This window comes from Lepidothrix coronata, unplaced genomic scaffold, assembly GCF_001604755.1.
Source record: "Lepidothrix coronata isolate B3197 unplaced genomic scaffold, Lepidothrix_coronata-1.0 Scaffold20, whole genome shotgun sequence".
NCBI classification, from domain to species: domain Eukaryota; kingdom Metazoa; phylum Chordata; class Aves; order Passeriformes; family Pipridae; genus Lepidothrix; species Lepidothrix coronata.
The window spans coordinates 3,618,882-3,645,707 of NW_016690200.1; the positions used below are offsets into that span (position 1 = coordinate 3,618,882).

The following is a 26,826-nucleotide window of genomic DNA, read 5'->3' on the forward strand; positions in this document are numbered from 1 at the left end:
AAACAGCTATCTCCCCTGAGCTGGAAACAGTTTCTCAGTGACCTTTACTTTTAATATGATATCCCTAAAGAGGTCATAGCAGGAGAAACCCTCCTTCAGTATGGTTTTGCTGGAATGAAGCCATTCAAGAGTCAGAGGATATAAAGGATCCTTGGGCCAGTGCAAAAGTATAGAGCTTTTGTGCAGATGGTCCTGGCTTCCAACTGGTCCCTCCAGATCTACTGAGCCAATCCAACAATTAGAGGAAAATATTCAGAAAGCAGAACCTTGCAGAGTTTCTCTCACCCATCTGGTCCTACAGACTCTGCAACAGGAGGAAATCTGGCTTGGGTAGCAGAAGAAGGGTGGAATGGATTGAACTGGGCTCAGAAAGGGCCAGAAGTTCAACCCAAAATGCAACCAAACTATGAGAGAACTTGGAAAGGACTGGAAAAAAAAAAAAACATACATTGGAAAAATATGAAAAGTCCCAGCTGTAAAGGGTTTAGGGATCTTAATGCCAAAGAAGAAAAGCCAAAACCATGGTTTCTCCTCCTGTATAACTTCAGGAAGCAAAATACACTGTCTATTCAATGAAATTTAGAGATACCCTTTGTGTTTTTTATGAGTACTGCACGTTTTTATGTCCTGAATGGTCACACATATAGAAATATTGCTGTATGAGCCAATATTTATTCCTGCCAAAACATTTGACATTAACGGACAATAGAAAATCTTCATAGATCATATATTTTTTATATATTGAAAACACTGAAATATTTTCTACAATCACCCTAATAACAGTAAACCTCCCTGTTTATACTGTCTGTATAGTACTTTACAGGCTCATTGGCTTAAATAACTGCAGCTTTTAGGACCTGATCTAGTGCCAGCCAAATTCAATGCAAACATTCAAGCAACATCAATCTCCTTTGAACTAAGCTTTCCATGCAATTTGTATATATTTGAAGGAGGAATTTCTGTTTGGTTGAGAGGTTGCTAGTGCTTAATGTAGCTTGCATTGTCTTTTAAAGTAAGACAATCAAATCCCATAATGTAATTCATCTACATTATTAGCCTTCCCCAAAGACAAAGTGCAGGCTAGATGCTGAGGCTGGAGAGGCATGTGAGAGGAAACATTGTCTTTAAATTAGCATGAGCAGATATCAGAGGAGGGGAGGAAAAATGAGGAATTGCTCACTGTAAAATATACCCATGAGGATGGCATGTGCTTTCATGTTTTATACAGGACAATGAAGCAGAGTTTGGCAAGGAAGGGTTGGTGCCTCCCATCAGGACCACGGGATTACTATAACACCAAAGGCAGCACTGCCAACTCTCCCAAATTTATTACCAGTCTCAACATATTTACATTGTTTTCTTTGGTTTGACTCATGAAATAAAACGATTTCATTAAAATCTCTTTTCAATAAAAAGGCAGAAAAACCTAATCCGAGGAATTAAGTGTGGAACCTTAAAGCTTGGAAAGCTAAATGGCAATCTACAACTTTTTGTCTCTCATATTTTAGTATCTCAGATTTTAGTTAGAACAGTTTCATGATTTGCTTGGACTTCACAAAATGCTAAATATATAGCAGGGTCAGTGGGCTGCTACAGCTGCTTTAGAGCTGGTGCTGTGTGTTTAATGTCTGTATCTTACTGAGTTCTTGAGAAAAATCCCAATATTTCATTGGACTGTATTCTCACTTCCAAACAAACAGAAAAACTCCAACACTCTTGAATCACAAATGTCTAAAAATCCCACTCCTTTCACCCAAATCAAAGAACCACAGCTTTTGCAACACAAAAACTACTTTAACCATATTGAGGCATAATAGCAGGGAAAGGGAATTTAAAACTCCACACTGAAGACCAGTGTCTTCGCTCTGCTGGCAAAGAAACTTGCTTTGATTCAAGAAATAATATCACTGAGCAGAGCAAATAATTCTTCACATGTGCAGTGGGGTGTGTGCTGTGTCCTTTTAGTTTTGTACCAAGACAACACAACTTTAGCAATACAAATAAATACTTGCAGAACCAAAGGGGCCTAATTTTGGACAAGGCAGTGGCTCTATCAGAAATCCTAATGCAGCAAACCATGACTTCATCAAGATTTAAGCACAAAAGAGATGCTAGAACCCTGGCATGCAAGTAAGAGTGGAATTTCCTTGGCTCACATGGCTTTTGATCAAACTTTTAGTGTCTGAATTCCATGGTATGCACACCCATTGACTTCAAGGATAAAAGTTGCACCCCTCAAACACAAAGTTCAAAGAACTTGAAAGCAGCAATGATGGATCTTCTTTAGCACCTTACACAACTGTGTCTAGGTTTTATTCCCCACTTGGAAATGTTATATCAAAAGGCAAACTATATGCAATATAAAATTACATGTTAGATTAGTTTTTGTAAAATGAACCTGTACAGCTTAAGTTAAAAAACTGTGGGCCTTTACAAATGTTCAAAGACAGCTTCAGCAGGTAATGTAAGCTCTTGCTGCAGACGCAGGAGTATTTTCTATTCCTTTCACAAAACATACAAATTGTTAATATTGGATGCATTGCATGACATAATACTGCCTGATTTCTGAGAAGAGAATATGAACTCCCAGTTCTAACAATGAAATAGTGCTTAGTCTTTGGCACTTTCATGTAGAGGTGCAGCTCAGAGAACAATTCAGTATCAATAATTTTACCTTGAACATAAACATTTAAGTTACATGTTTTGGGGAAAGAAAGGAGTGAACTTCAAGCTGTTTTGATAACATAAATATAAGCTATAAAATACATTTTTCCAAGAAAGGCAGTCAGTCATTAAATTATCCCATAGATGAGTGCACTAGCAATCTAATTTGTAGCCGAGAAGGTATATCCCTTGAGTAACAATGATGTGCCAACTGTGATTTCTTAAGATGACTTTCTCCTCGTCTCAAAACCATATGATTTTCAGAGAATAAATCACAGCATGGATTGAGAGCCCATCCTGAAGTTAGTTGACTAAAATCCTTAGTTTCAACAGAGTTCTTGAAGACAGAGGTGAATCTACACTACCAGTGAAAACCAGACAAACAAAAACTTCTAAGGTGCTCATAATGCGATAGATATCACATTATTTTTCCTTGGTGTCTCAATTCTTTCATTTTGTAGACCTAACCGAATATGAAAGCATTAAAACACAATCTCTGAGCTCAAAACCACTTCCAAAACTGCCAAGTATAAAACTGTTACTGACCCGTTCTGTTCTGTTTATCATATTAAGATACATTTTTTTGATGAAAAAAATGCTAGATTGCAAGTGTAACATAATAGAAGCAGCAAGCACTGCCAGCAGGTCTGAGGAAGAGAGAATAATTCAGAGATATTGTCATCTGTAGGCCAATTTATATTGTCAGACAGCAGGTTCACATTAGTCTCTGATGTCACTGCAATAATGGCATAATATAACGATTGAGCAAAGAATACCTGTGGGGTATAGCTATACAGTGAGGTATATCTATACTTGTTACAGAATTTCAGGCTTCATTCAAAGTAGAACGAGAAGAAGCAAAAGACCAGGAATAAAAAAAGAATGAGAAAATGGTGCTCACAAAAACTTCTGAATATTTTAGCCCTTGTTTTATGATGATGAAGCAAGCACAATGTTGCATCTCATTGATTCAGTGGGTTCATGATTAAAATAAACTAATGTAGCAATTTAGGGGTTTTGTGATTCTTTTTTTTTTTCCCCTGTAACAAGAAAAAAAAGCTTTTTAACAGTTCCTCGCGGCAGGCATAATGTGCATCTGTGCTCTGATTTACTGCACATGCTGCCTTCTCTAGCATCATGTTAAGTTAGGATATCAGCATGGTAGGTCACACAGTGGGAGTGACCTTTTGCTAATCACTACACATCAGTTACTACTGGCACACAGCTCATTACTAAGAAACCCTCCAACTAGCTGGCTTTCAAATCCGCTCACACTTTGATTCTTTTTTCCCCTTTCCTTTCTTTCTTCTTTTTCCTCCAGACTAAAGATTATACTTTTACATAAAATCTCTGTTGTGTAATTTCGCCGACTAGGGTTCCAAAGTCAAAAAGGCACCCAGTTAATTTTCCATGATTATAAAAGGAGCCTGAAAATTCATGCTGAAGGTAGGCCTGTAATCTTGGGTTTCATTAAAAAGGTCAGAACATTTTTCCTTACCACCTATTATTAAAATGTTTGAGGGATGCCATTAATTTGATTTTTCAGGACACAGAAATCTCACTGGAAATTAGAATGTAATCCTGCTGTTGCTTTCCTGACACTTTTCATAGGGCAGGACACGGCTGCAGGGACTAAGAGCTCTCCTGCAATTTACAATTGGTTACTTTGGCCAAATGGCAGGTGACTAATGCAAGACAAACTGTTTGCACAACCTGGGAGCACTGGGTTTAATTTCAGTTCTGAAAGAGGGGAGAAAGTGTTTCTATTGACGTTGAACCACGAGCTGTCCCCTGCCAATACATCTGCCACATTTAATAAACAACATGCCCCCCGCCCCCGACAATGTGATTATTAGAGGTACAGAATTCAATAGCTTAAGAATACAAAACATAGCTGGAGCAAAGTGAAATGGTTTTTAACTCACCGGCCATTTGCTGAATGCCGCTGAAGGCACCCAAGTTACTGGAGGAAGTTGCTTGCTGCAGAAGCTGCAAATGAACAACACAACACAGCAATCTATCTGACAGTAATGCAACAAATGAAGATAAAACTAAAATGAGCTATCATTTCACATTTGGAGTATTTCTGCTTTCCTTTACATTTATATAGTCTCTTGCTTCTGTCTGCTGTTGGAATGAACATCCCTAGAGTCAATGCTGTAAATCCATATTAATGTCTAATCTCTATTAAGAAACACAGAGACACAAGGGAAACTCAATAACATGGCTGCTTTAAAACAATTAATCAATTTATTCTTTTTAACAACCAGGTGTTAAATCTATTTAAACCAACATAGTGTGACTAATTACAACCCTCTGTAGTCTGGTAGTTACCATAACTCATCTCTGTCAATCACAGTCCATTCTCCCCCACCTCTGTGAATTCAGTTTTTTCTTTATTATCTTTATGAATCAAGCACACAGATATTCATTAGACTGGTATTTGTATATATTAATTTAGCCTATCTCAGTATTAATTATCCTACCTCAGTATTAATACATATTTTTAATTTCTGGGTAAATTGCTGTTTATAACACTATACCAAAGCACTGTATGCACACAAATTATGTATTTATGGCATATCTGGTATATATATACAGATACATCTATTTCATAGAATCAGAGAATCCTAGAACAGTTTGGGTTGGAATGGACCTTAAAGATCATCCTGTTCCAATTCCCCTGCCATGGGCAGGGACACCTTCCACTAGACCAAGTTGCTCCAAGCCCCATCCAGCTTGGCCTTGAACAGCTCCAGGGATGGGGCATCCACAACTTCTCTGGGTAACCCATGCCAGTGTCTCACTACCCTTACAGGAAACAATTTCTTCCTAGTCTAAACCTGCCCTCTCTCAGTTTAAAGTAATTACCCCTTGTCCTGTCACTAAATTCTCTTGTAAAAGGTCCATCTCCAAACTCCTTGGAGACCCCCTTTAGGTACTGAAAACTCTAAGGTGTCTCCAGAGCCTTCTCCAGGCTGAACAACCCCAACTCTCTCAGCCTGTCTCCATAGGAGTGGTGCTCCAGCCCCTTGATCCTCTTTGTGGCCTCCTCTAGACTCACTCCAGCAGCTCAACATCCTTCCTATGTTGAGTTGTGACCCAGAGCTGGACGCAGCACTCCAGGTGTGCTTTCACGAGGGCAGAGCAGAGGGGCAGAATCACCTCCCCCAACCTGCTGGTCACACTTGTGATGCAGGCCAGGACATGACGCAGGACAGGACATGACTGACTTTCTGGGCTGCAGGCTCACATCCATGGGTCATGTTGAGCTTATCATCCACCAACACCCCCAAGTCCTTCTCCTCAGGGCTACTCTTGATCTATTCTCCTCCCAGCATGTACTTGTGCTTGGGATTGTCCCAACCCAGGTTCAGGACAAGGCACTTGGCCTTGTACTTCATACGGTTCTATTTGTCTAACTCAGAAGCATCAGGAACTCTCAAGTTATCCAAAAGCTCCTCAGCCAAACGTCTCAGCTCCAGAGTCACAAAAGGCAGAGGCTCCCTCTCAGCTGAGGTGCAGGGCAGTCTCTCTTGGCCACCCATGACCTAAGACAGGTGGCTGTGGATTTCAGATTTTCCAGCAGGGACAGCAGCTAACACCTCATTCTCATCTTACAAATGGACCAAGGAAAATATAATTTTAAATTTATGAGAAATAAATGGCTTTTCCTGGTCACCTTCACTTTCTGTATGAACCACACATGTTTAGCATTGACAGGACCATGCATTAAAGAAAAAGCCATTCCCAAATGAAAATGTGGAAAATTAGATGATTGATCCACAACATTCTAGTTTAGAGGCTGCACCATATAGATATGGCCTCTACTGTAGGCCATACTGAGCTGCCTGTCTGTCCTCCCCTAAGGAAGAACTTAAATTTTATTCCAGCTATAAAAACCAGACTCTAACATTCAAAAACCCAATGAAACTAATGAAATCAAATTTTATTTATGGTGGAGGGGTTGGAACTAGACAATCTTTAAGGTCCCTTCCAACCCAAGCCTTTCTATGAATCTATGATTTATTTTGCAGCACAAGGGTACTTTAAATGCTTGCCTTTGACAACACTGACACATCTCCAAATGCTTATCTGGTTTCTATTCCTTGTTATTTATTTCTAGTCCACGTGATAAACATACCCAGAAGACACACTACGTATCCTGGAGGGCTTAGCAATTTATTGCAGGGAGTTTACTATATGGCTTACCACGGTTCTAAAATAAATACAGTATAATACAGCCACCGCCTCTGAAATGAACTTACAGCTAGATATTGTGGCGTGAGTCCTCCAAGACCTGTGAGGTTTCCCCAAGTGGCAGTATTGAGCTGTTGCATCTGCTGAGCCAACTGCTGCTGCAAACGCCGCTGCTCCTTGTCCTTTTGGGTGTCAGCAAACTTCACCACGATTGGCGAAGAGCAGCCCTGTGGTCAGACAGATCAGGAAAGACAGAAGGGTTAAATCACACCGAGTCATCCTCACACCCTGAGCTCAGCCATGTCCTGTAGGGCCACTGGAAATGGCATGACCAGGTCGTTCAGCCTCTCTTTGTGACTGGCATTTGTGGGACCGCAAGGACTAAGATTTTCAGGCTCTTAGGAAAAGAGGCCATGAAGAAATTATTGATTCTCCGGTTCTTTTTATAAAGTACCTTTCCTCAGGCTCTCTTTTCCTTGCGGCTATCAAAATCGCTGCCAGAAACAGCAAAGTGTACCAGTCCTCTTTAATTAAGCTTCACCGCTGATGAGATGGACGTGATGCTTTGTCTGCAGTCTGTTTTCAAGGCATTGCCAAAGGGAGAGGTGTCCAATCTCACTGCTGCCAGGGACCACACAGCCAACACCGCCCTGCCACCACGGTCTGGCCGTGCAGTCACACTCAGTGCAGCTGGGCTTGTGTGCCCTACACTGGCTTGTGTTCCCTGTGTAAACAGACTGTGACCAGCAGCCTCACTGCATCGCCCGTCACCAGTGAGTTGCTGATGTGAGTTTTCATGTCAAGGACCCCCAGTCAATTCACCCACCTGTGGTCCGCTCCCAGGCACGCTTTGTATCAAGCACCCTTGAGATGTGAACAAAGGGCAGGATGCAGACCAAAAGTGACTAGTTCTGGTGATAGCAGCCCATTCCTGATTGCCACCATTTCTTCTATTGCTTCTATCAGCCTCTTGTTACATGATATGGGAGGGCTGTTAGACGCCTTAGGAAATAGGGAAGCTGTAAGAAAGAACTAGAGATCTGGTCTGCAGCCTACGCCTCACCCACGTCTGAGGGACTGTAGGGAAGAAGTAGGAGGTCAAAGACCAGATGGACTTTTGAGGTAATTTGAATTACCCTTGGACTTCAAATTATGCATTCCTGGGCAAAGTCACTGAGAGAACGAGATGTGATTATGAAAGATGTCTTTGTTGATTTCTCTGTGTTTCTTTTCCATGCTAGGAAATGTTTCATATTTTAACTTTTCAAGTCTTCATTTTTTTCAAATCAAGGAAGCAAACTATATACTGCAATGATTCAGTTCTTCAAATTAATTCAAGCATTTTATGAGTCATAGAAACTGTCAATCCATTTCATACTGCTTTTCAACTTCATAGGATCCAATGAATAACTTCCCTCCACCCGCCATGCTTTGTTATACTAATTTCTTGTCTAACTTCAATCTGAACACAATGGTAGGAGTGATAAGTGACTCAAGTCCAAAAAACACAGCAGTGCTTTAGACAAAGTGTATAGCGTGGGATGCGGAGCAGGGTTATACTTAACCTAATTCTTCCCGTGGCTGCCCTCACAACACTGTGAACATCTTCAGAAAAGATCCTGTCCTTGATTATTTACAAAAAGCAGCCATGTACCTTTTCCTCTGAAAAACCTCGCACCAGGACAAATAATAAAAATATTCACAATCATCAGATGAAATGATGAAATAAACCACAAATAACAATATCTCTTGTATGAAGATCTTTCATCAACACCATTCCTTTAGAATTATCTTGGAAAATTATCACTTGTGATTTATTATTCCACCTCCAATTCCTTTCCTGTGTGTTTCATTGTAAAAAGGTCTTTCAGTGTTTCAGTGAGAGAGAAAGGAGATACATAACACTCCAGCAATCAAATAAAGATTATGGAGGAGTTGGCTTGTTACACAATTACCTCTCTCTAGTGATTTTTATACTAATATTAAAAATAAGATAATTTAAAAAGAAAAAAAAAGAAAAAGGAGTCAGGGGGTGGAGAGTGAGAGAGATTTTTCGGGTTTTTCTAATAAAAAAAAGCAAGTTGTTTCTATTTATTACAAGGTTTGGTAACACCAGGTTAAGAACAACCAGAACTTACTGCCTTCTACTTAGATGTACAGGAGAATAAAGTCTATTTCCAAAGAAATAGAAATGAGTATCAAAGGAAGAAATATTATATGGCTATTTCAGTTTTCAGTTCAGCAGCTCAGCACTCAACACTACAGCTGACATATTTATGAATGCTTAAATGTCAGTAAATTGTATAAAAACAATATCTCTGCAATTTATGAATCTATAATTCATTTTTTTCACTGTCTGCTCTATATTTCATCACTTCATCATTTTCAAGAAAGCAAACATTCTGAAGACTGAAATTATATCTAGCAAGTGGCTCTATATGAGAAAAGGGTTGTTATTGTTGTATCAAATTTACTCCATGATAACAAATTAGTGTCTTCTACTGATGCTGCATTTGAATGCCTTAAACAAACAAAAAACCTCTACAGAAATGAGATAGAAAAGCAAACACTCTAGAGCAGCAATTATATTTTTTAAATCAGTTGATTTAATCAGGTCAGTAAGTCAGGTGGAAAGAGCAGTAAGAGAATGTATCATTATATGACGTGTTCATCTGGACTTAACATCCCCATTGTTCTTTCTTAGCCCATTTTGAAAATTCATCTTGGTCAATGATGCGTGCTAAAGAAGTGAAAATAATGAAATCAGAAAAAAAAAATCTGTAGTAATTGGGTTGAAATGCAATTGTGTACTATACATGGTCCCCTAAGTCCACTTTTGTTTGCAAAAGAACATGAAACAAAAGTGTCCAAGGATGACTGTTACAGGCTGAAAGTTGACATTTAATGCCAGTCAACCCAAGTTAACTTTCTACTAGAGGAGTCTTGGCAAAAGTGAGCAATATTTATTTTTTTTTTGCCTACAGGGTGATTTCTGTTTTATGCACTTCCATTTTCTATCTTGAGAGGAGGTTTCCAGCACATACACAAGGTGCATTTCCCTTCCTCTTTCAATGGCGTGGTATGTCCATATCATTTAGTGCCATTTTCTTCCCAACAATTTGTGCTGCCTTCATATTTTCCTGTGTCTTGTCAGGGCAGCAGGTACAGCCTCCAATGAGTCCCTCCCTCACGGAGAGGGAACGTGTACGGCCTCTTTCCAAGAAGGGACTCCCAGCCTAAGCTCAACTGACACAAAGACCCAGATGTTCAAAGTGCAAAATATTTGGAATTGCCTTGCCTATATGGAGATCTCAGTAATGATGTCTCTAAAGGTGTTGAGAAGTATTTTGGTCCAAGAGTCTACAGAACTGATCCAAGATTCTATAGAACTAATGTCACTAGGATTATCCCGTCAAAACCCAGCCTCTTTTGGAGTGCTGCATACAACAGAGGAACGGGAGAATTTGTCTGGGAGGTGTTATGTCTTTAATTTTACCATCTTCTCAAGTAGAGCTGTGTAAAATTCATTTTGCTAGACAGAAAAATACATTAAAACACATGGAAAATATAGGTAAAACACAGTATTACCAATAAACATTTCCTTTTTACTTGGAATCAAATCCATCAAAACATATATATCTGAATTAAAGGAGCAGTGCATGGCAGACAAATTACTACAGGTATTATTTTGAGACTCAAAGTGGCAGTTTTTTCATAATATACTATCAGACTGCATAGACTGTATAACAGCAGCTTTCTAGTAAATATAATTTCAATTATTCTCATCTCATTGGCAGATTCTCATCTAAAACTGTATACCCAGGGTCTAAAAATGCATTGCACTGAAAAGAAAACACATCGATTATAAAAGAAGCTCAACCAAATTCAAACGTGATGTTTGGAAAGACAATAGCTTTGCAATGCCGATATCATTACTTGTACTATACAGGAAACAGTTAGTGACAGTTTCATGCACTAGCTGGAATTTTATCTTCTGCTCCTTCTCCTCTGTCCACCCTCCCACCCCTGGTCTCCCCCCTTGGCTCGTTACACAAAGCAGCTCAACGACATGACGCAATAATGATTGTTTAGCACCCAGCATGCTTTGGGAGACTAGAGCATTGCAAAGGAAAATCACTGAGAGAAAAAAAAATAAAAAAAAAATTGAAAGGTCCTGGTGGAAAAAGAAATAAAAAGGAAAAAAAAAAAAAAGAAACAAGTGCACATAACATCAATGCCACCTCTGAGAAAAATCATCACTACACGAAGATACAGTATACATAATACAGTATAACATGCACTCTCCAATGATAAGCTAGAAGATCCAGAGTAAGTAAAGATTTCATACTTGTGCGGTTTTTTGTGCAAAATTCTGAAAGACCATGACAAAAATCACAGACTGAAAAAAGTTTTGAGATTGCCAGACAAGCCGTGGCATTCCATAACCACTCCAACGACCGGATCGTTAGCCTGCAGCTACAGTCACATTAAGTGAACAAGTTTAAAGTTTTGAGCTGCTCATCATGATAAAATCCGAGGCCATAGAGGCAGTTTGGAAGGGAATAAAGAATCTTGCTTGCGAGGGGCCAGCCACAACGGTGCTCTGCAGGAAGTGCCACACTTCAACATGCTCTGTCACCATTAGCATTTTTATTGGCTACATGAAGAAGGCAAAATTATATTAAGTTAAAAAGAGATTCTATTTGCAGAAAAACACATGCACTAGTAACTCAGCGTGGCCACGTTAAATCTCTTGTGTTTTTTTTCTCAGAGTAGTGCAAATCACAACACTTAGAAATCTATTTAAAAGAAACTAAGATTTTTCTTCGAGGGGGTATGTGTGCTAAAAATAGAGATAATTTACTCATCAGATATACTCTGAGTACGACTGAGGAGTGGTATTCACAGCATTTTATTTTCTGCTGAATGCCACTGAAAAGAGGATAGAGAGCTGTGTTTGGATACCACACAGCCACCTCATTGTGCGCTTTCAGGTGATTAAGAAAAATAAAGCTTCACAGAGACAAGTAGAGTGAGCTGGTAAAAAATTTAAATCTGTGATTGTCATGTGTCTGATCTGATCCAGGAGAGCATGGCTTTACCATTCGCAATCATTTGCACAAAGAAAACAAAGAAAGGGCAAATGATACAGTACTGTACCTCCATGGTCTGAGACTGGTGCATGGCTTTGATTGCATTCTGTGCCATTGCCCTTGTAGAAAATGTGACAAACGCACAGCCTGTGGGAACAAGGGGACAGGGAGCAGGAAAGACAAAAAACAACAAGACAAAAGGGTTGGACGCTTGTTAAACCAACACAGTCTACGAGAACGGCCACAAGACGACACTGTTCTCAGTAGTACATAAAAATAAACAACTTCTCTAGTTTATTTATCGACAGTGCTGACTTGCTAATCTGACCATAGATGAAAGAAAAAAAATTAGGTGGGGATGGGTGATGTGAAGGGTTTTTGTTTGGATTTTTTTTTTTAATTTTTGGTTTTGGTTTTTTTTTTTCCATGTTGTTTAGTTTCTGTTTCTGTTCTTTAGCCACAGGGTTTGAAATAAGTAAGGCTTTTACATAGCCTTTGGATTGCATAGTTAAGTCTTTTCAGACCATGCATTAACAATTGCTTGCTTTTGTGCAGGTAAACTGTGAATAAATGACTGGCATTACCGACAGCTGAATTGGGAATTTAATACATGGGTCCATTACATCACACATTACTGTGATGCACCAAGAATGATCATACAAATTAGAATGAGAAAAACTCCACTGTGTAGCCTGTGACTATGTGTGAAAAGACTCAGACAAAATTCAGTAATGTAGGTGAAATTTCAACATTTAAGAAAATAACAAAAATTAAAATCTTTACTATTTTTGTTTCTCCGAGTCCTAGGTACAAGTGTAATTCTAAAGCTATTGCCATCTTGAACAATTCTGAAGCTATGTGCATGGACACCTGAAAAATCACTTTTTTTTCCTCCTCAGTCTTTTAAATCATAATGAAAAGCCAGTAGGCTAATGCCTGGGCTATTTTTCCACCCTTTTACTACTGTCAGCCATACCTACACTGGGCATGGTACAGTTCAACTTTTTTAGTGCATGACTCACTGCCCTTTTGGCTAATAAAAACACTGCCTCCTGAGATTTACATTTTATTCTTCATGCACCCTTGGGCATCTTAAAGAAAAAGACTGTGAAATTAATGCAGATTCAGGCTGATTTTGTAATAATACCATGGCACACTAAAAGCTTAGCTAAAGCAACACAGACTTATTTCACTTGTGATCTCTAATGACTTTAAAAGTGCATTGATTTTCAGCTCCCTTAGCCTTGCACAGTTTGAACTTAGGTTTCAGAGAATAATTTAGTGTTCCACTCAATTTCCTCAAAACATTATTATTATTACTACTTAAAAGATTTCCAAATGAAGCAGATCTAAGCACTGAGAGGCTAAAGCATATTGTCATTTGAGAGCTAATGCATGAAAGCTACATTTTGGCATCAAAAATACAATATTGTTGCCCCTGTGGCCAATGGGCAAAATAAACCATTTTGCAATCCAACAAGCAACAGATTGTTTGGTTTATGCAAATCAATTTGAGGCATAAAATACCTTTTCTTTTTAGCTCTGTGTGTACCTGGTAAGATTATCAAGTCAAGACTGTATTCACATTTTAATCAAACAACAGTAAGAGAAAGCAATGCCTGATCATTACCCAAAAGCACTACATCTAGTCATGAAAATAAAGTCAATGCATTTTTGCATCATGTGGTATTTTTTTTTCCTCTTTAATGCAAAGGCCCTTGATTCAAGAGAACCTAAGCTGTCTTACGTACCTCTGGCTGATAGGTGAGCATCATAAAATCAGAAGTCATAATTCTTTTACCCAAACTTCACATATTTCTTAGGTAACAAAACAGCTGACGATGTCTTACTACTCTTTAGCCACACTACATGTTGTTATACTGATCTTGTTCAGCAACAAATTTCTGTCACAGAATATGATGTAACAAACCAGCTTTCTGTACAGCAATCTAGACAAAATGTGCAGTAGAAAGGTAAATAAACCACAGTACCTCTTAGATTCCATATTGCTGCTGTGCACTAAAATTAAAGAGGCCCAAATTTACCATCAGTCTCACAGTAATCTCTCTTAATACCATTTCTATTATTACCATTAACAGAGGAAATAACACCAAGGGCTTTCATTTCTCGTCTTGCAAATTCAATGGGGGATGAGCACAAATAGAGATATACTGGAGGGCAGGCAAGGAACCCCATACAGAGCCTTGAATAATATTGTTGATAATGGTCAAGAAACTGCTTCACTCGCTTCTTTGGCTCTCATTATCCAGGAGTGTTTACCATAGTGACAATTACTGAATGGAGGGTTCGAATGCATAAGAAGCATGTAAAAAGTCAACAAAAATCAATAAGACACAGTTTATGCATTTATCACAATTTCTCCCCAGTAGTTCTGCTGTAAGTAACTTACTGAGAGATGTTGCAATTAGCAGGTCTCAAAAGAAATGTGAATCAGCAGAGAAATAAGGCTGCATTCCTCTCAAGATAAAGCAGACTCTCCCTTCCCTCCCTTAAGCTTTTTCTCTTTTTAACCACAGAGCTCAGCTGTTGGGGACTTTCGGTGCCCAACAACACTGCAAAGCCTTCCTCTTCACTCCTCAGCCCAAAACCATTTGCATGGGTCCCGTTGCCTTTGTCACGGAGCAAAAAGACCTTCGTAGCAGATTTCTGTACCAATTTGAAAGAGACTTGTTCTGTGGGCAAGGGGAATGCCTGATGAATGAGGTTACGCAGCTTGAATATGAGCATTTGGAAACAGCATTCCACAGAGAGGATGGGGCTGCATTTTAATTAGGGTTTGCCAGCCAGAGGCTACAAGGTTAGGTCCCCTTGTTATCTCCAGTCAGCAGGCCACTTCCCACCAATGGACAGTGGCCATTTGCACAGTAAATACCCAATTTACCTCAATAACCATGGCAAAAATTCAGTAAACAAAGTTATTTCTAAATTATTTGAAAACCCAGACCTTCAGTGGTTACCATCAAGCCCCCCAATTAAAACTCTAGCTATATTTCCATTTAACTATCTTTCCAGACATTGCTACATGTATTCATATTCAAGGGTTATTTTTAAGCTACCAAGACTGGATGCTCACACACAAAATTTGTATATTTATTATGTGTGTGTATACATTATGTTATGCATGAAGTATGGGATATTATACATTTTATTATGTGTGAACTGTGAAGTCCTTTCCTTCTTAACCAGACTGCCACACCAGAGGAGAGCTAAGCCTGTATCATAGGAATAGGTCTACTTAACTCTATCACTTGCATTTGTAATAAAGGTGGTCAGAAAATCTGCTCTGGGATCCTTGTATTCTCTGCCATGGCCAATGGCAGGACCTTGATTTTCCTCTATGGGGTACATGTGCATTCGAGGAGGATGGTTTTGTTGGGCACCTAGAATTTAATCAGAAGCTGATGTCCAAGGAAGCTGTATTTCATTTGTTTATGTTTCTAAAGGGTTGGGAAAACCCTTTCCAGCATACTCTCACTCACTGTATTGCGTGGACACAGGTGGTCTTTTGGGAACACACTGCCAGCTTTAGGGCTGTAAATCACAATTATAAGAGGACAAGACTAATCAGATTTCATGCCTCGTGGTGCAAGGAAACAAGAAAGATTTTCGTAGCCTCTTACCTCATCCTATGAAACATGGCATTGATTGGCATGCCGTGGGCTGAGGTCTTCCAGACCAATAGCTACAAGAAAACTATTTCTGTTCCACCACACTGAGTCCTGATACTTCAATTATTCCCTTCTTACTGGAGCTATGGAGCTCTCTGGGAGAAGAAATGTGGAGAAGGGGGTATTTCTATAGCTAAAGCCTTGAAATGACTTCATTTTGTACCACCAGCTACCTAGTCACACCAAAAACTAGATTCTTCTGTAAATATAGTCATCCTGCAAGTCATCTTGAACTTACTTTTCAGCTCTGGTTTCAAAATGTCAGGGATCAGTGGCAGAAGCAAAAGGGGAGGGAGAAAGGAGGTCTAAGAGTTTTAGCTGCTTCTCCAAGGCTGCTCTCTCACCCTCTACACCAGAAAAACAAGTGACTGGGGAAAGGCTGCTGGAAGTAATTTCCTCCTGCAGGTGGAATTGGAGGCAGGCACCCAGCTCTGTCACAGGAGATGTGTTTTGGAGCACATTATCACATCTGCCATCTCTGTTAAGAGAACAACTAAACTCTCAGGGTTGCTCCTTACCCCCCTCCCACCACAAACTGGAAAAGAAATTTGAAAAAGGTGTGAAATTTGATAAGCCTCCTCCTTGATCCGTGCAATCCCAAACCTAAGGCTTGCTGCTTGGGTGATTGAATATTTGATATATTTAAAAAATATCAGCTCTGTCCCATTTCAACTCCTACTCCATGTGATTCTTCTCATCTCAAACTTTCCTAGATTGTTGTGAAATGTTCAGTCAGCAGTTCATGCACAGTCTAACACAACACCAATACTTGCAAGCTGCAAGTGAAGTAGAACATTTTTAAGTATGGAATCCTCAGGTAAGGTTCATACCTACACAAGAAACTCATCCAACTGCTGTGGTCTACCAGAGGTTTTAAAGCCCTCAGTGAAGCCAAAAGGAGATGGAAAACCCATAGACATTGTTTGAAAATTTAAAAACATGGTTTTAAAGTGCTGGAGATGAAAGAATGGCAGGTGTAAACAATTTATAAAAAGAAGAAGAATATATACATATATATACAGCGACCATTCTGACACAGAAAAAGACTCAAGAGATTTTCAAAGACACCTGAGCAATCACAGTGCTGTGTGTGGTGGCTGTGCAGCTGGTGCTGGAATGGTTGCACCACAGCTTCCCAGTTCACCACAAACAAAGTTTTTCTTCAATTTCTGTGAAGAAACAATAGTGAAAAGCTGCCAAATACTCTTCCAAAGAGTATCTGGGATCCTCTGAGATGAAAGTCTCTATTTAAAGAAAAGATAAGGCTTGAATAAAAAGCTATGGAAATTGAAATGTGACAAAAATAAACTCTAGTTGGGTTAAAATATTTCCAGCTGAGATTGCAAAGTAGACTTTCCCTTTTCTACACTCTGCTAATACAAACCAATCTGAAGGAATGAACAGCCTGGGAAACAGCTTCCTAATAAAGACATCATACAAAAATCTGTCTTAGTGTTTAAAATACATTTAATCTACAAATTAAGACATCAAATTGTTTATTGTAGCAATTTTTGGTCATTAAGTATTACTTAAGACACACAACGACAGGTCTGAGACCAAGTGCAACAATTCAGCCCAAAGGAAATTGTTTTGAAAAAGTCACAGTGAAGCTTTTCAGTTTATGCATATCAGGCACATAAAGGTAACAAGAGGCATGTCCTGTAACCATGCCTGAGCTCTTCAGCTCTGCTGACTTGACTACTGACCAGATGACAGTTTCCTAGATTTTAAATTTCCTGAAGTCCGTGGTTCCCTCGAAGCATTTCTAATTGGACTTTCAATTACCCGCCCTGCAGAGTACAGACTCCAGTAAGTGGAATTTACACAAACACAGAATCAAACGGGTACCAAAGACCACAGTATCTAACAGTGCCTCGATGACCCTCTTGTTGGAATAAAAACTAGTAAATTATTTCATTTCAGACTTCCCCTCTGGGGAGGGATTGCTGCAAAGCTGCAGTAATGGAAATCTGAGATGTAGTTACTGGCCAAAGGCCAGCAGAGACGTTGGTCACTTGGATGTGTTTCTTCCTTCCCAGCTGCAAAAGAGTTTCAGCAAGGGAGAACTAAATTAAATGTGTCATAATGATTGGAAAAAATGAAAATGTTACCACATTACAGCAAAACAAATAAGGCCTGGATGTGCTTCTGAAGAGCTATTAAAATACAGCACTTCCACTGTCCTTGTTTCCCACCACTTACTGATATGCAACTGAGAAGGGGACCCCTAATCCAGGGTGTACCCATAGCTGGCACTTCATGGTACTTTAGCTGAGAAAGGAGCAGTAAATATCCATGAGGAAAAAAAAAAGGCATAAAATCTCCTCACTTACTTTTCCCTGCAATTAATTGTGATGCAAATACTAATTTTCTTTTACTAATTCATCAAGAATACCCTTGAATCTGAAAGTTAAGAATGGATTTTAATGAAATTAAATTGCCTGACCGTGGTGTAACTCTCTATTTCTTTTCTAACCTGCTCTTAAAGCAAAGAAAGAGTGAAAAAAACAATCCTTGTAATCAATGTCAGCAGAAATGTTCGCTTGTCCCGTGTGCCTGGTGATGTTAAAAAATCATACAATTAGGAGCCTAGTAGATGTAGAAAAATGCATTTTGAGCTTTTCACAATTTTCATGGTATATCCAACTGTCTCTACATGTTATTAGCAGGTTTTTTCAGTGCATGCTATTAACCCAGTGGACATCTTTTTTGTATCTGATATATAAATCTGCACTTAGCAATACAGCAGAATAATTTTCTGTGCGGTGCTCCTGTGATAAGGATAAGAGGATTTTTTTAATCATCATTATAGATGGTAATAATTCCTAGAGTGATACAGAGATATCGATCCACTGATCTAAAAAAAGTGTTTTACAAAGGCAGAGAAGTGTTGCTACCCTTATTTTAAGGAACAGGATAACAGAGATGATGAGAGACCAACTCACCTATGGTCAATACAGCGTATCAGTGGCACAGCTACAAACCAAACTTGGGTATTTTTGGCTATTTTTGCACACTCCAGCTATCACTGCATGGCTGTCTGTGTTGGCATCTGTGGTCATGTAGACATTACACAGCATTGGAAGTCAGGAGGTCTGAAAGTTTCCTTAAGCCGTTTACAATAAGTGATTTAAAATCTTAATCATCTGAGGCAGTTCACTTCTGCTTTTTCATGATAATGAAGCTTAGCACATGATATCACAATCATGAATTTTTGTAAAGCATACTTAGCTCTTCAGAGAAAGTGCTGGATTAAACAACCCTGCAGGCTGAATCCTTCTCTTTGAATAATGAATATCGTACAGGCAGTGGCAAGCTTCTTTAGATAGTCCCACAAACCCTGCTAAAGCAAGGGCCAGCCTCCATGGCTGCTGGGTTTCTTTATCTCTACAGCCAACAGGGTATTTCTATTTTTTAATACCATCCACAGCTAGGAATTACTCTCTGCCAGCCAACTAATTTCACAGGGACTATCCCAAAGCCTTCGGAAAGCAATGCCTTTTGGTTGCTGCCTATTCTTGAAGCTGATCGAAATATAACAAGTTACAGGTATAAACAATGGTTATTTCTTAGATGTAGGAGTGAATAATAACGGGGAAAAACATGACTCAGGGGAAAAAAAATCTCAGTGTCTTTAAAATGCACTGCTCCACCACTGGAGCTCTGTATCATTACTTTAGTCTCATTTTACAGCTGAGTTTCAAACAGCTGACAATAGGAATTTGGAGTTGAAACGCTGATGGTCCATTATCACTAGTGACAGCAGTGGGTGCGACTTTATTAAAGTTCTGTCAACTCTTGGCTAGAAACTACAATAGAAACAACTAGTTCCATCTCTCTCCCTCTCTCCCTTTATCTTAGCACTTATATCACACTCATCACAAAGTGTTACATTTTCTCTTGATGCCACAGGACAGGATTTCTCCTTGCTACTGGAGCCACATGGTAAACTAAAACCCTACGTCTTGTCTAGGAGCTGACAGCAGACTGTTACTCTACCAGCAGTGAGGCTGCTGTTGTAGTGTAGACACAGTCTAAAAGTCAAATGAAACCTTTATAGTTTTTACTAAGTAAAAAACAAACAAACAAACAAACAAACAGCCCGGCCCAAACCAAAACTGCTCTACTGAGCAGTGTAACCTGGAGCTATTCCTTCCAACTATCTGCTGGTAATGCAGATTATTTGCCTGAACCCTTTAACAAAGCTCAAAAGCTGGCACAAATACCAAGAAGATACTTTTCAAGCTCTTTTCATCCAGAGATCCCATGATGTGCACTCGTTATGCAACTGAAAAGAGATACCAAATGGAGTTTACTGGACCACATTTCCATCTCACTGCTGTGAGAACTGAGTCCCCAAAGGCTTTGGCATGGCAGGGTCAGTGTTTCCCTAAGACAGTGACTATTTTTCATTCACCTCTCTGAGTCTAGGAGGGAAGCACATTCAGACCGGTGCTGGGAAAACAAATACAGTTTGTGGCGAAGGGAATTAACATCTTGGAAATGGAAACATGAATTAAAACTTATTAAGGATTGGAACTCTTTACAAAGATTTAACTGTATAAATTCTCCCTCTTGCTTTAGTGAAGCAGTTTTTCACCTTGTAGTTTTTCAGTCAAGCTCCCTCCTCTGCAGATCTCCCTCACCACTTTTCATTTCAAGTGCGATACCAACCATTTTCCCAACACTTTGCCTTTGCTCATGGAGTGGTGGTTTTGTGAAGCTGATAAAAATCTGCCTGAAAACCTGGTTGGCGCAGCTGAACTCATTTTCAAGTGTGAACATGGGTGTGTAGAAAGCAATTCAAGTTTAACAAGGCATGATGCATGAGGGCATGATAGAATATCAGTCGTGATTGTGACTGAAATGAACCCGAGTGGCAGAGAGGATACAGCTCTGCTACGATTACTGGTGTGTGACCTACCTGGACTGAGATCTTCAGTCTCCAGCAGGAGAGAACAGCACATTAACTCTACAGCTGTGATGGCCAGCAGAGGACACTGCCCTGCACAGCTTAGGAATCTCAGCTTCTGATTGTTGTGAGATTGCTATTCATGGCAGAACAAAACTATCCCACCAACCTCACTTATTCTGTTGGATTTCATAATTAGCTTTTCTATGCTCCTGCTATACTCAAAGTGTGTTGAATAAAAGCAAGTGTGCAGTGGGATTTTTGTGGATCCCAGGAAAGATCTATTTCTTTGTTGGGTGATGCTGACAAGTCAATTAAATCTTTTTTGGGGCTCAAAACATCTGATGCGCAGATCTTGTTATTTCAGCAGTTAATTAGCTCCTTTCCCACTTGTGTCTTCCATCACCCCTTCCCTGTGCTACTTACACAATGAAATCAGTGAAAATCAGAAATACTTATTTTGCCACAATGTTGGGTTTAGAAAGATAATGGCTTCACTCGACTCCATCAGTAAACATTCCTTACTGAGCTGCAAGAACCAACCTCAGACCCCTCCCCTAATCTTCCCCAAGGCAAAAGCCAGCATTGCGAGGCTCTCCTCGCCTAAAGGGACTGCTGCATCCCAGCCCCAAAAGTGTGGGGATCACAAAGCATAAATGTAAGTGCATAATTTTCTTGGGACTCTCTGTTTATTGCCAGAGTGTCTTTGCAACAAGTCCTTATTATTCAGAAGTAGTACAGTAAGTTCTTTCAAACAGTGTCATAAAATATACGAATACCTGCACTTCCCTTGCTGAAATTTATAGGTATTTTAAAGAAACTGGGCAAAACAAAACAAAACAACCCATGCACAAATACTGTGGATCCTATAGCCTACTGGAAACACGTAAATCCAAAAGCAAAGAAAGAATTCTAAATCTATATCCACGTCTATATGCAAAATGGGCGCTGTTATTTTTTTCTGTGCCTTTTGAAAATGTAATAAAATGCATAAACTGTGCTTTCTATTTTTTTTTCTATAGAAGTGATGTTTTTCACAGATCCACACTTAAAATTACTTTATGCCCTGTGCCATTAAATGGCTATGGCAGGTACCACAGCATCCTTCTGCACTGACAGATGGGACTATCCCTATTTTCTTTTCCACTCAGCAACTCTGGCACTGACATTTTGAGAAGGTTCACGGTCTGAGAATAAATTCAGGTCCATATACCGTGGAGTTAATATGCACTCTGGGTCATCAATACAGGTTTATTTTTCTTTTCAATATGTTTTCAGAAGGCCTTTCCCCAAAAGGCACTTTTGCACTCAAAAGGGATCACTGGCTATTGAAGTCTGTGCTGCATTTCGTTTCCAAGTTCAGGTCGCCCACTTGACCACCCTTGATGGTGCTGCTTAACACCTCTCCCCTGGTTTTTGAGTTGTGGTAGAGGTACAAGATTTGAAATCTCTTTTTACAAACTTTTGTCCAGACAAAGCTCTCAAGTTCAAGCTAACCTCTTTGCTTCTCAGTTACAGCAGACCTATGTTTTGCATATAGTTACAGAAAACACAGGAATGGAGGAGATAGATGGTGCTACAACGTGGGCCAGTTCCCATGACCTTTAAGCGGTCATTTACAGTTCTTACTTCTTTTTATTTTGGCCTTGTGCTACAAAGCAGAAATGGGGTCAGGGAAGCAACTTTGATTTTGTGAGAGCAGAAAACTGAGGGTGTTTTCTCAGGGTGCAAAGGAACCTTTCCAGCTGACAAACAGGGTGATAACACAAGTTAATACGTTGGCACCGAGACCTTTCTGACACTGGAAATAAAAGGTGATAATTTCAGTCACTGTGAAAAGTTCATGTGGATAACTTCATCACGTGGGACGTATTACAGCATAACCTCTCGCTGCAGACAGCGGCTCTGCCTACCTTGGCTGTGACATATAGCTCCCAATTAGCACTTAAGGAAAGAGACTTTACAGGCTGCACACTCACCTCTGCTCAGCCCATCCGGTCCCCGAAGGATTCGGCATTCTTCTATCTGGCCGAACGGAGAAAACATCACCCTGATATCATTCTCATTACACTTCTTCGAAACCATTCCTATGAACAATTTTCTGTCTTCCACAGCTAGAAGATAAAAATAATGAATGAGCAAAGGCCATTTCATCTTTTTCCTGTGATCAATGCTTCATTACCACATCAAACCAAGCTCCAGTCATGTGAGTCTGGCTCTGTAACTGAAGACAAGTCCTAAGGCAAACACTTTATACTTACAACCTCCCTTCCCCCCTTCCACTCCCACCCCGAATATCTCGTTTTTCTTTCTCTCTCTCCTTTTTCTAGTGGTGCTTGCTGTTTATATAACATATTAATTGGCTGTCTTAGTCACTCTGCATACACCTCCCCATAACGGCTGCTAAAAGGAAAGCATCCTCTGTTAGAGGGACTTTTAAAGATACCTTTGCATAGATTCTAATTCAGATAAATTCCCTCACCCCTCTCATGTGTGAAAGAAATCATGATGGAGTGAGGGTGAAGAAGGGATTTTGCGTGTAATGATACAAGCTAATGAAAAATATTCCTGACAAATGTTTTGAGAGGGCAGCTCCTATCTGAGCTTTCAATTTCTGCCAACTTAATGCACAGCACTGGAAAGGCAGATGTGCACTGACTGCTCTGGAAAAAGAATGCATTAAATTTTTCTGCTGGTTTTTTTTTTTTTTTCAGACTGCCACAGCTCTCTCCCCTTCAGGAGGACACAAGGCATATTCCGGGACATCACTTGAAGACCCTCAGATTCATAACGATGCTGAGTTTGCAAAAAATACCCATGAAAAAGATGCTTTACCTGAAGTATTGGTAGATTATTTCCTGCCTGCACTGTCACCAAAACCAGCACAAGCTGGACTGCTGCAGCAGGACGCACACAGTCCTGTTAATCGAATTCAAATTTACAGGTCTAAAGCTGGGGACTCTTGTCAAAAATGAAAGAGGTCATCAAAACTTAATTCACTCTGGAAAGACTTAAAAATGTTAACGCACCCACCCATCTATATTAAACCAAAAATCTAAAGTGCTTATTATACAGTACATACACCAGTGCTTTCTTCTTCTCTGGAAATGGCATGTAAATCCAATTCCCTGTTAATGAGCAGACTGTCAGGGTTTGTGGGGAAGCAAAGAGAGAAGGAAAGCTTTTCTCCAGAGAGTCTGCACTGCACTTACTTATTTCTATTATTGTGCAAATTATTTTTGTAACGAAGTATTTTCATTTCTGGGCTTACAAAAAAAAAATAATGAATCCTCCCTTGCTCTCCAACTCTGTCTCCTCTATTAGTATGAGTTTGTCAAATGGAATAAATTGCAGCTGAGGAAGAAGGAACCGCGTCCATTTTTTCTAGGATTTTATTTGTGTTATACTTCAACACTTTCAGTGCATTTAATAATTTCAAGAATAACAAGAAGAGGTTCATGTTTATTGATCATGATAAGTGTTTGAAGTAATTTTCTCCTTAAATTGCTGACTTCAAAAAGTATTTGTAGCTTTTATGCAAGCAAGCACCAAAACTGTGCATTTTTTCAGAATCCAAAACAGAGACCAGCCCCTGCAACCCCAGCTTCTCACTCTAAAAGCTTGCAAGAAAATTGGCGTGAATTTAATACCCAGGGGAAGACGTTTTCCTCAGCAGAGATTCCTCAAGACTGAACATTTTCATTCACACTTTATATTGAGGTTCCACATGCAGGTGAACCCTCCAGAAAGGGTTAAAAAATTGTGAATGCACGGGATGAGCCAGTTATGTACAGATTAGGAGCTGAATATGTGTGATTGCAAATAAGACCAACAAGTTGGGATATTTATGTCTTATTATGAAACTTTACATCTGATTCATAATACATAACTGACCTTGATGCTGTTAATAATTATTTTAAGGATGGGAAAACTGAATTGCCTTGCTCACAGCTACAAGAGGAGCCTAGGCAGCCACTTCTGCTGGTGAAAGGATGCCTGTAACTTGGCTTTTTACAATTCCTATACTGCATTGAGCAATCTTTTTGAGGAAGTTCCCTGACCAGCCTGTCCCCTCAACAACAGCCAAAGACTATGGGTAGGGTACAGGGGAGGTTTTGAGACACAGGACCCAGCTGGGCTGCCAGGACTGAGTTTCTCCACACCACAGACCGAGGTCAGGCTGGAGGAAGCCTTGGTGCAAAGCACAGGTGCAAGCATTGCCTTCTGCTCTGTGTTATGAACCTCTTAATTTCTGTTTGTGTGTCAGCTAGTACCAGCCAGTTTAAACTTGGGTTGATTTTAGGCTTGAAATACAGCGTGCAGGTCTACTCTAAGGGTGACTAGGTTCCAACCCTCTTTTAAAAACAGCTGCTGGCTAAGTTGAACAAATGCCTACTTCAGCATCCCAAAGGAGGTCCCTTGGGTCCTCCTTTGGTGCCAGGACAAAGACTCAAACCAAAGAGATTCATATGGAGATCTGAAAGAAATGAGATGCAACCAGAAGGCTTTAATTTTCCAAAGAGTAGCAGGCAACAAACTCCCCACCGGCCTCCTTTGGTTTCGCTGGTAAACCTATAAATATGCCATTTAACTAACATGATTTGCAGGTTTGCTGCTTGAGGGTGATTTTATAGTAAATTAAACATCCAGCTCCTGTGTACTGTACATCTTAAAAATGCAGATTTCATGAGAATGCTCAGAGTACAGAAAACATATTGATATGATGACGTGCTCTGCATTCAGGGCCATTAGTCAGTGCTGATCAGTGTTGAAGCTTAAGAAAATTGCTATTCTTTTTTTGGCTAGGGGCCCAGCATAAAAAACATTTAAAGTGACAATTGTCAAGATCATAATTACATGTTTTCACTCCATCTGATAGAACATCTGATATTATTAGGCTGAAAGAGTTTTTAACGATATATTCTCACACAGAGAAAGGAATGCTTTTCCACCTCGATAAGACTGACTGCCAGGATCTGTTTCTGCATTTTTGGTCGGCCACTTCTCTCCTTTCTTTCTGAAATGAATTCTTACCTGTCAGGCAGGCAAGGTTTGAGAATCAAATAGACAATGGGCTGCAAGAAGTGTGGGTCAGGAGGGGTTAGAGGTTAGCAAACTTTGGATCTGGGAAGCCTGAGGATTTTCCTGCGTGTGTTGGCTTGCTCCCATGGACTGTAAAATGAGGAGCCCAACATTAAACACGTGATCCAGCCAGGTGTTGAGGTCAGGACAGGTGCTACGTGCTGCTAGTTGGGGAAAGGATGGCACTCTAAACCTGTCTCACCTAATTACAGCCAAGAGATCAGCTCGTCCAAAGAGTGACTGATCTCACCTCCCCCAGCAATATGGGATGGGCTGTGCCATGGGACTCTATCCCCTGCTACTGACAGTAGATAGGGCTGTTACGTTCCAGCCAACCCCCAAATCTTGGTCATCCTGATAACACTAGATGTCCTGAGCTCCAGCTGCAGGGACAGGAGGAAGAAATGAGCTTTGAGGGACTGGACAAAGCTTGGGAGCTGCAAGTGCTTTGGGCAATGAGAGCAGATAAGAGGAATGCTGGGGGGGGAAGGATAACAATGCACAAGGGTCAGCACCTGTGTGCACATATCTCTTAAGCATTTCACTGCTGCTTGGTAACTCTCTCTCCCACATTTGGGGTAGGTTTCAATAATTCAAAATCCATAAAAATCAAATTTTTTTTGGTGAGTGTTTGACATCATTATTCCTGAACCTTGCTCATAGGCTTATTTGAACTTTCTGACTATTTTGCACCGCTGTGTGGGAAGGAAGTAGATACAACCATTTGGAAGCAGCTGGTAGGACGGGGTGGCTGAGTACCCCTCCTTGATGGAGCAGAAGCAGCCAGAAGGCCACAGTAAACAAGACCTGAAGTTCTAGTCACAGGAAGGAAGGTGTGAAGCTACACAGCATCTTGATTAACACATTATGGGGTTCACCTTTAATCCATCCCAACATATTACAAACACAGTTAGCTGTGCTGCCAGGGCAGTTGGAGTGACACATCCAGTGCTAAGCCTGCTGGATTTGGGGTGGGGTTTCCCAGAATGCAGGAACCCTGTGTGACGAGGTGCAAATACCTGTTTTAAAACGAGATGAGTTGCTCTCATAACTCCATCAAGACTCGCTCTGCCATCACTAGCACAGGTGCCTGGGCACCGTGTTTGAGCCCAGAACGCTGCATTAGCCATCCAAGGTTATATGAGATGAAGTCTCTCTCTGCTGGGGGCGGATTTTTTCAAACTGA

At 40.1% G+C, this 26,826-nt stretch overlaps 1 protein-coding gene across 20 annotated transcripts in view; it reads right to left on the reverse strand.

Moving 5' to 3' along the window:
- Positions 1–26,826, reverse strand: part of CELF2 (CUGBP, Elav-like family member 2) — a 556,743-nt gene that overhangs the window by 47,592 nt on the left and 482,325 nt on the right. For all 20 annotated transcript variants that reach the window (XM_017807758.1, XM_017807750.1, XM_017807744.1 and 17 more), the window contains 4 exons: positions 22,538–22,672; positions 12,025–12,104; positions 6,933–7,091; positions 4,590–4,653 (listed from right to left, as the gene is read on the reverse strand). In XM_017807758.1, the coding sequence (XP_017663247.1) occupies positions 4,590–4,653; positions 6,933–7,091; positions 12,025–12,104; positions 22,538–22,672 (438 nt within the window). The remainder of the gene's footprint in view (positions 1–4,589; positions 4,654–6,932; positions 7,092–12,024; positions 12,105–22,537; positions 22,673–26,826) is intronic.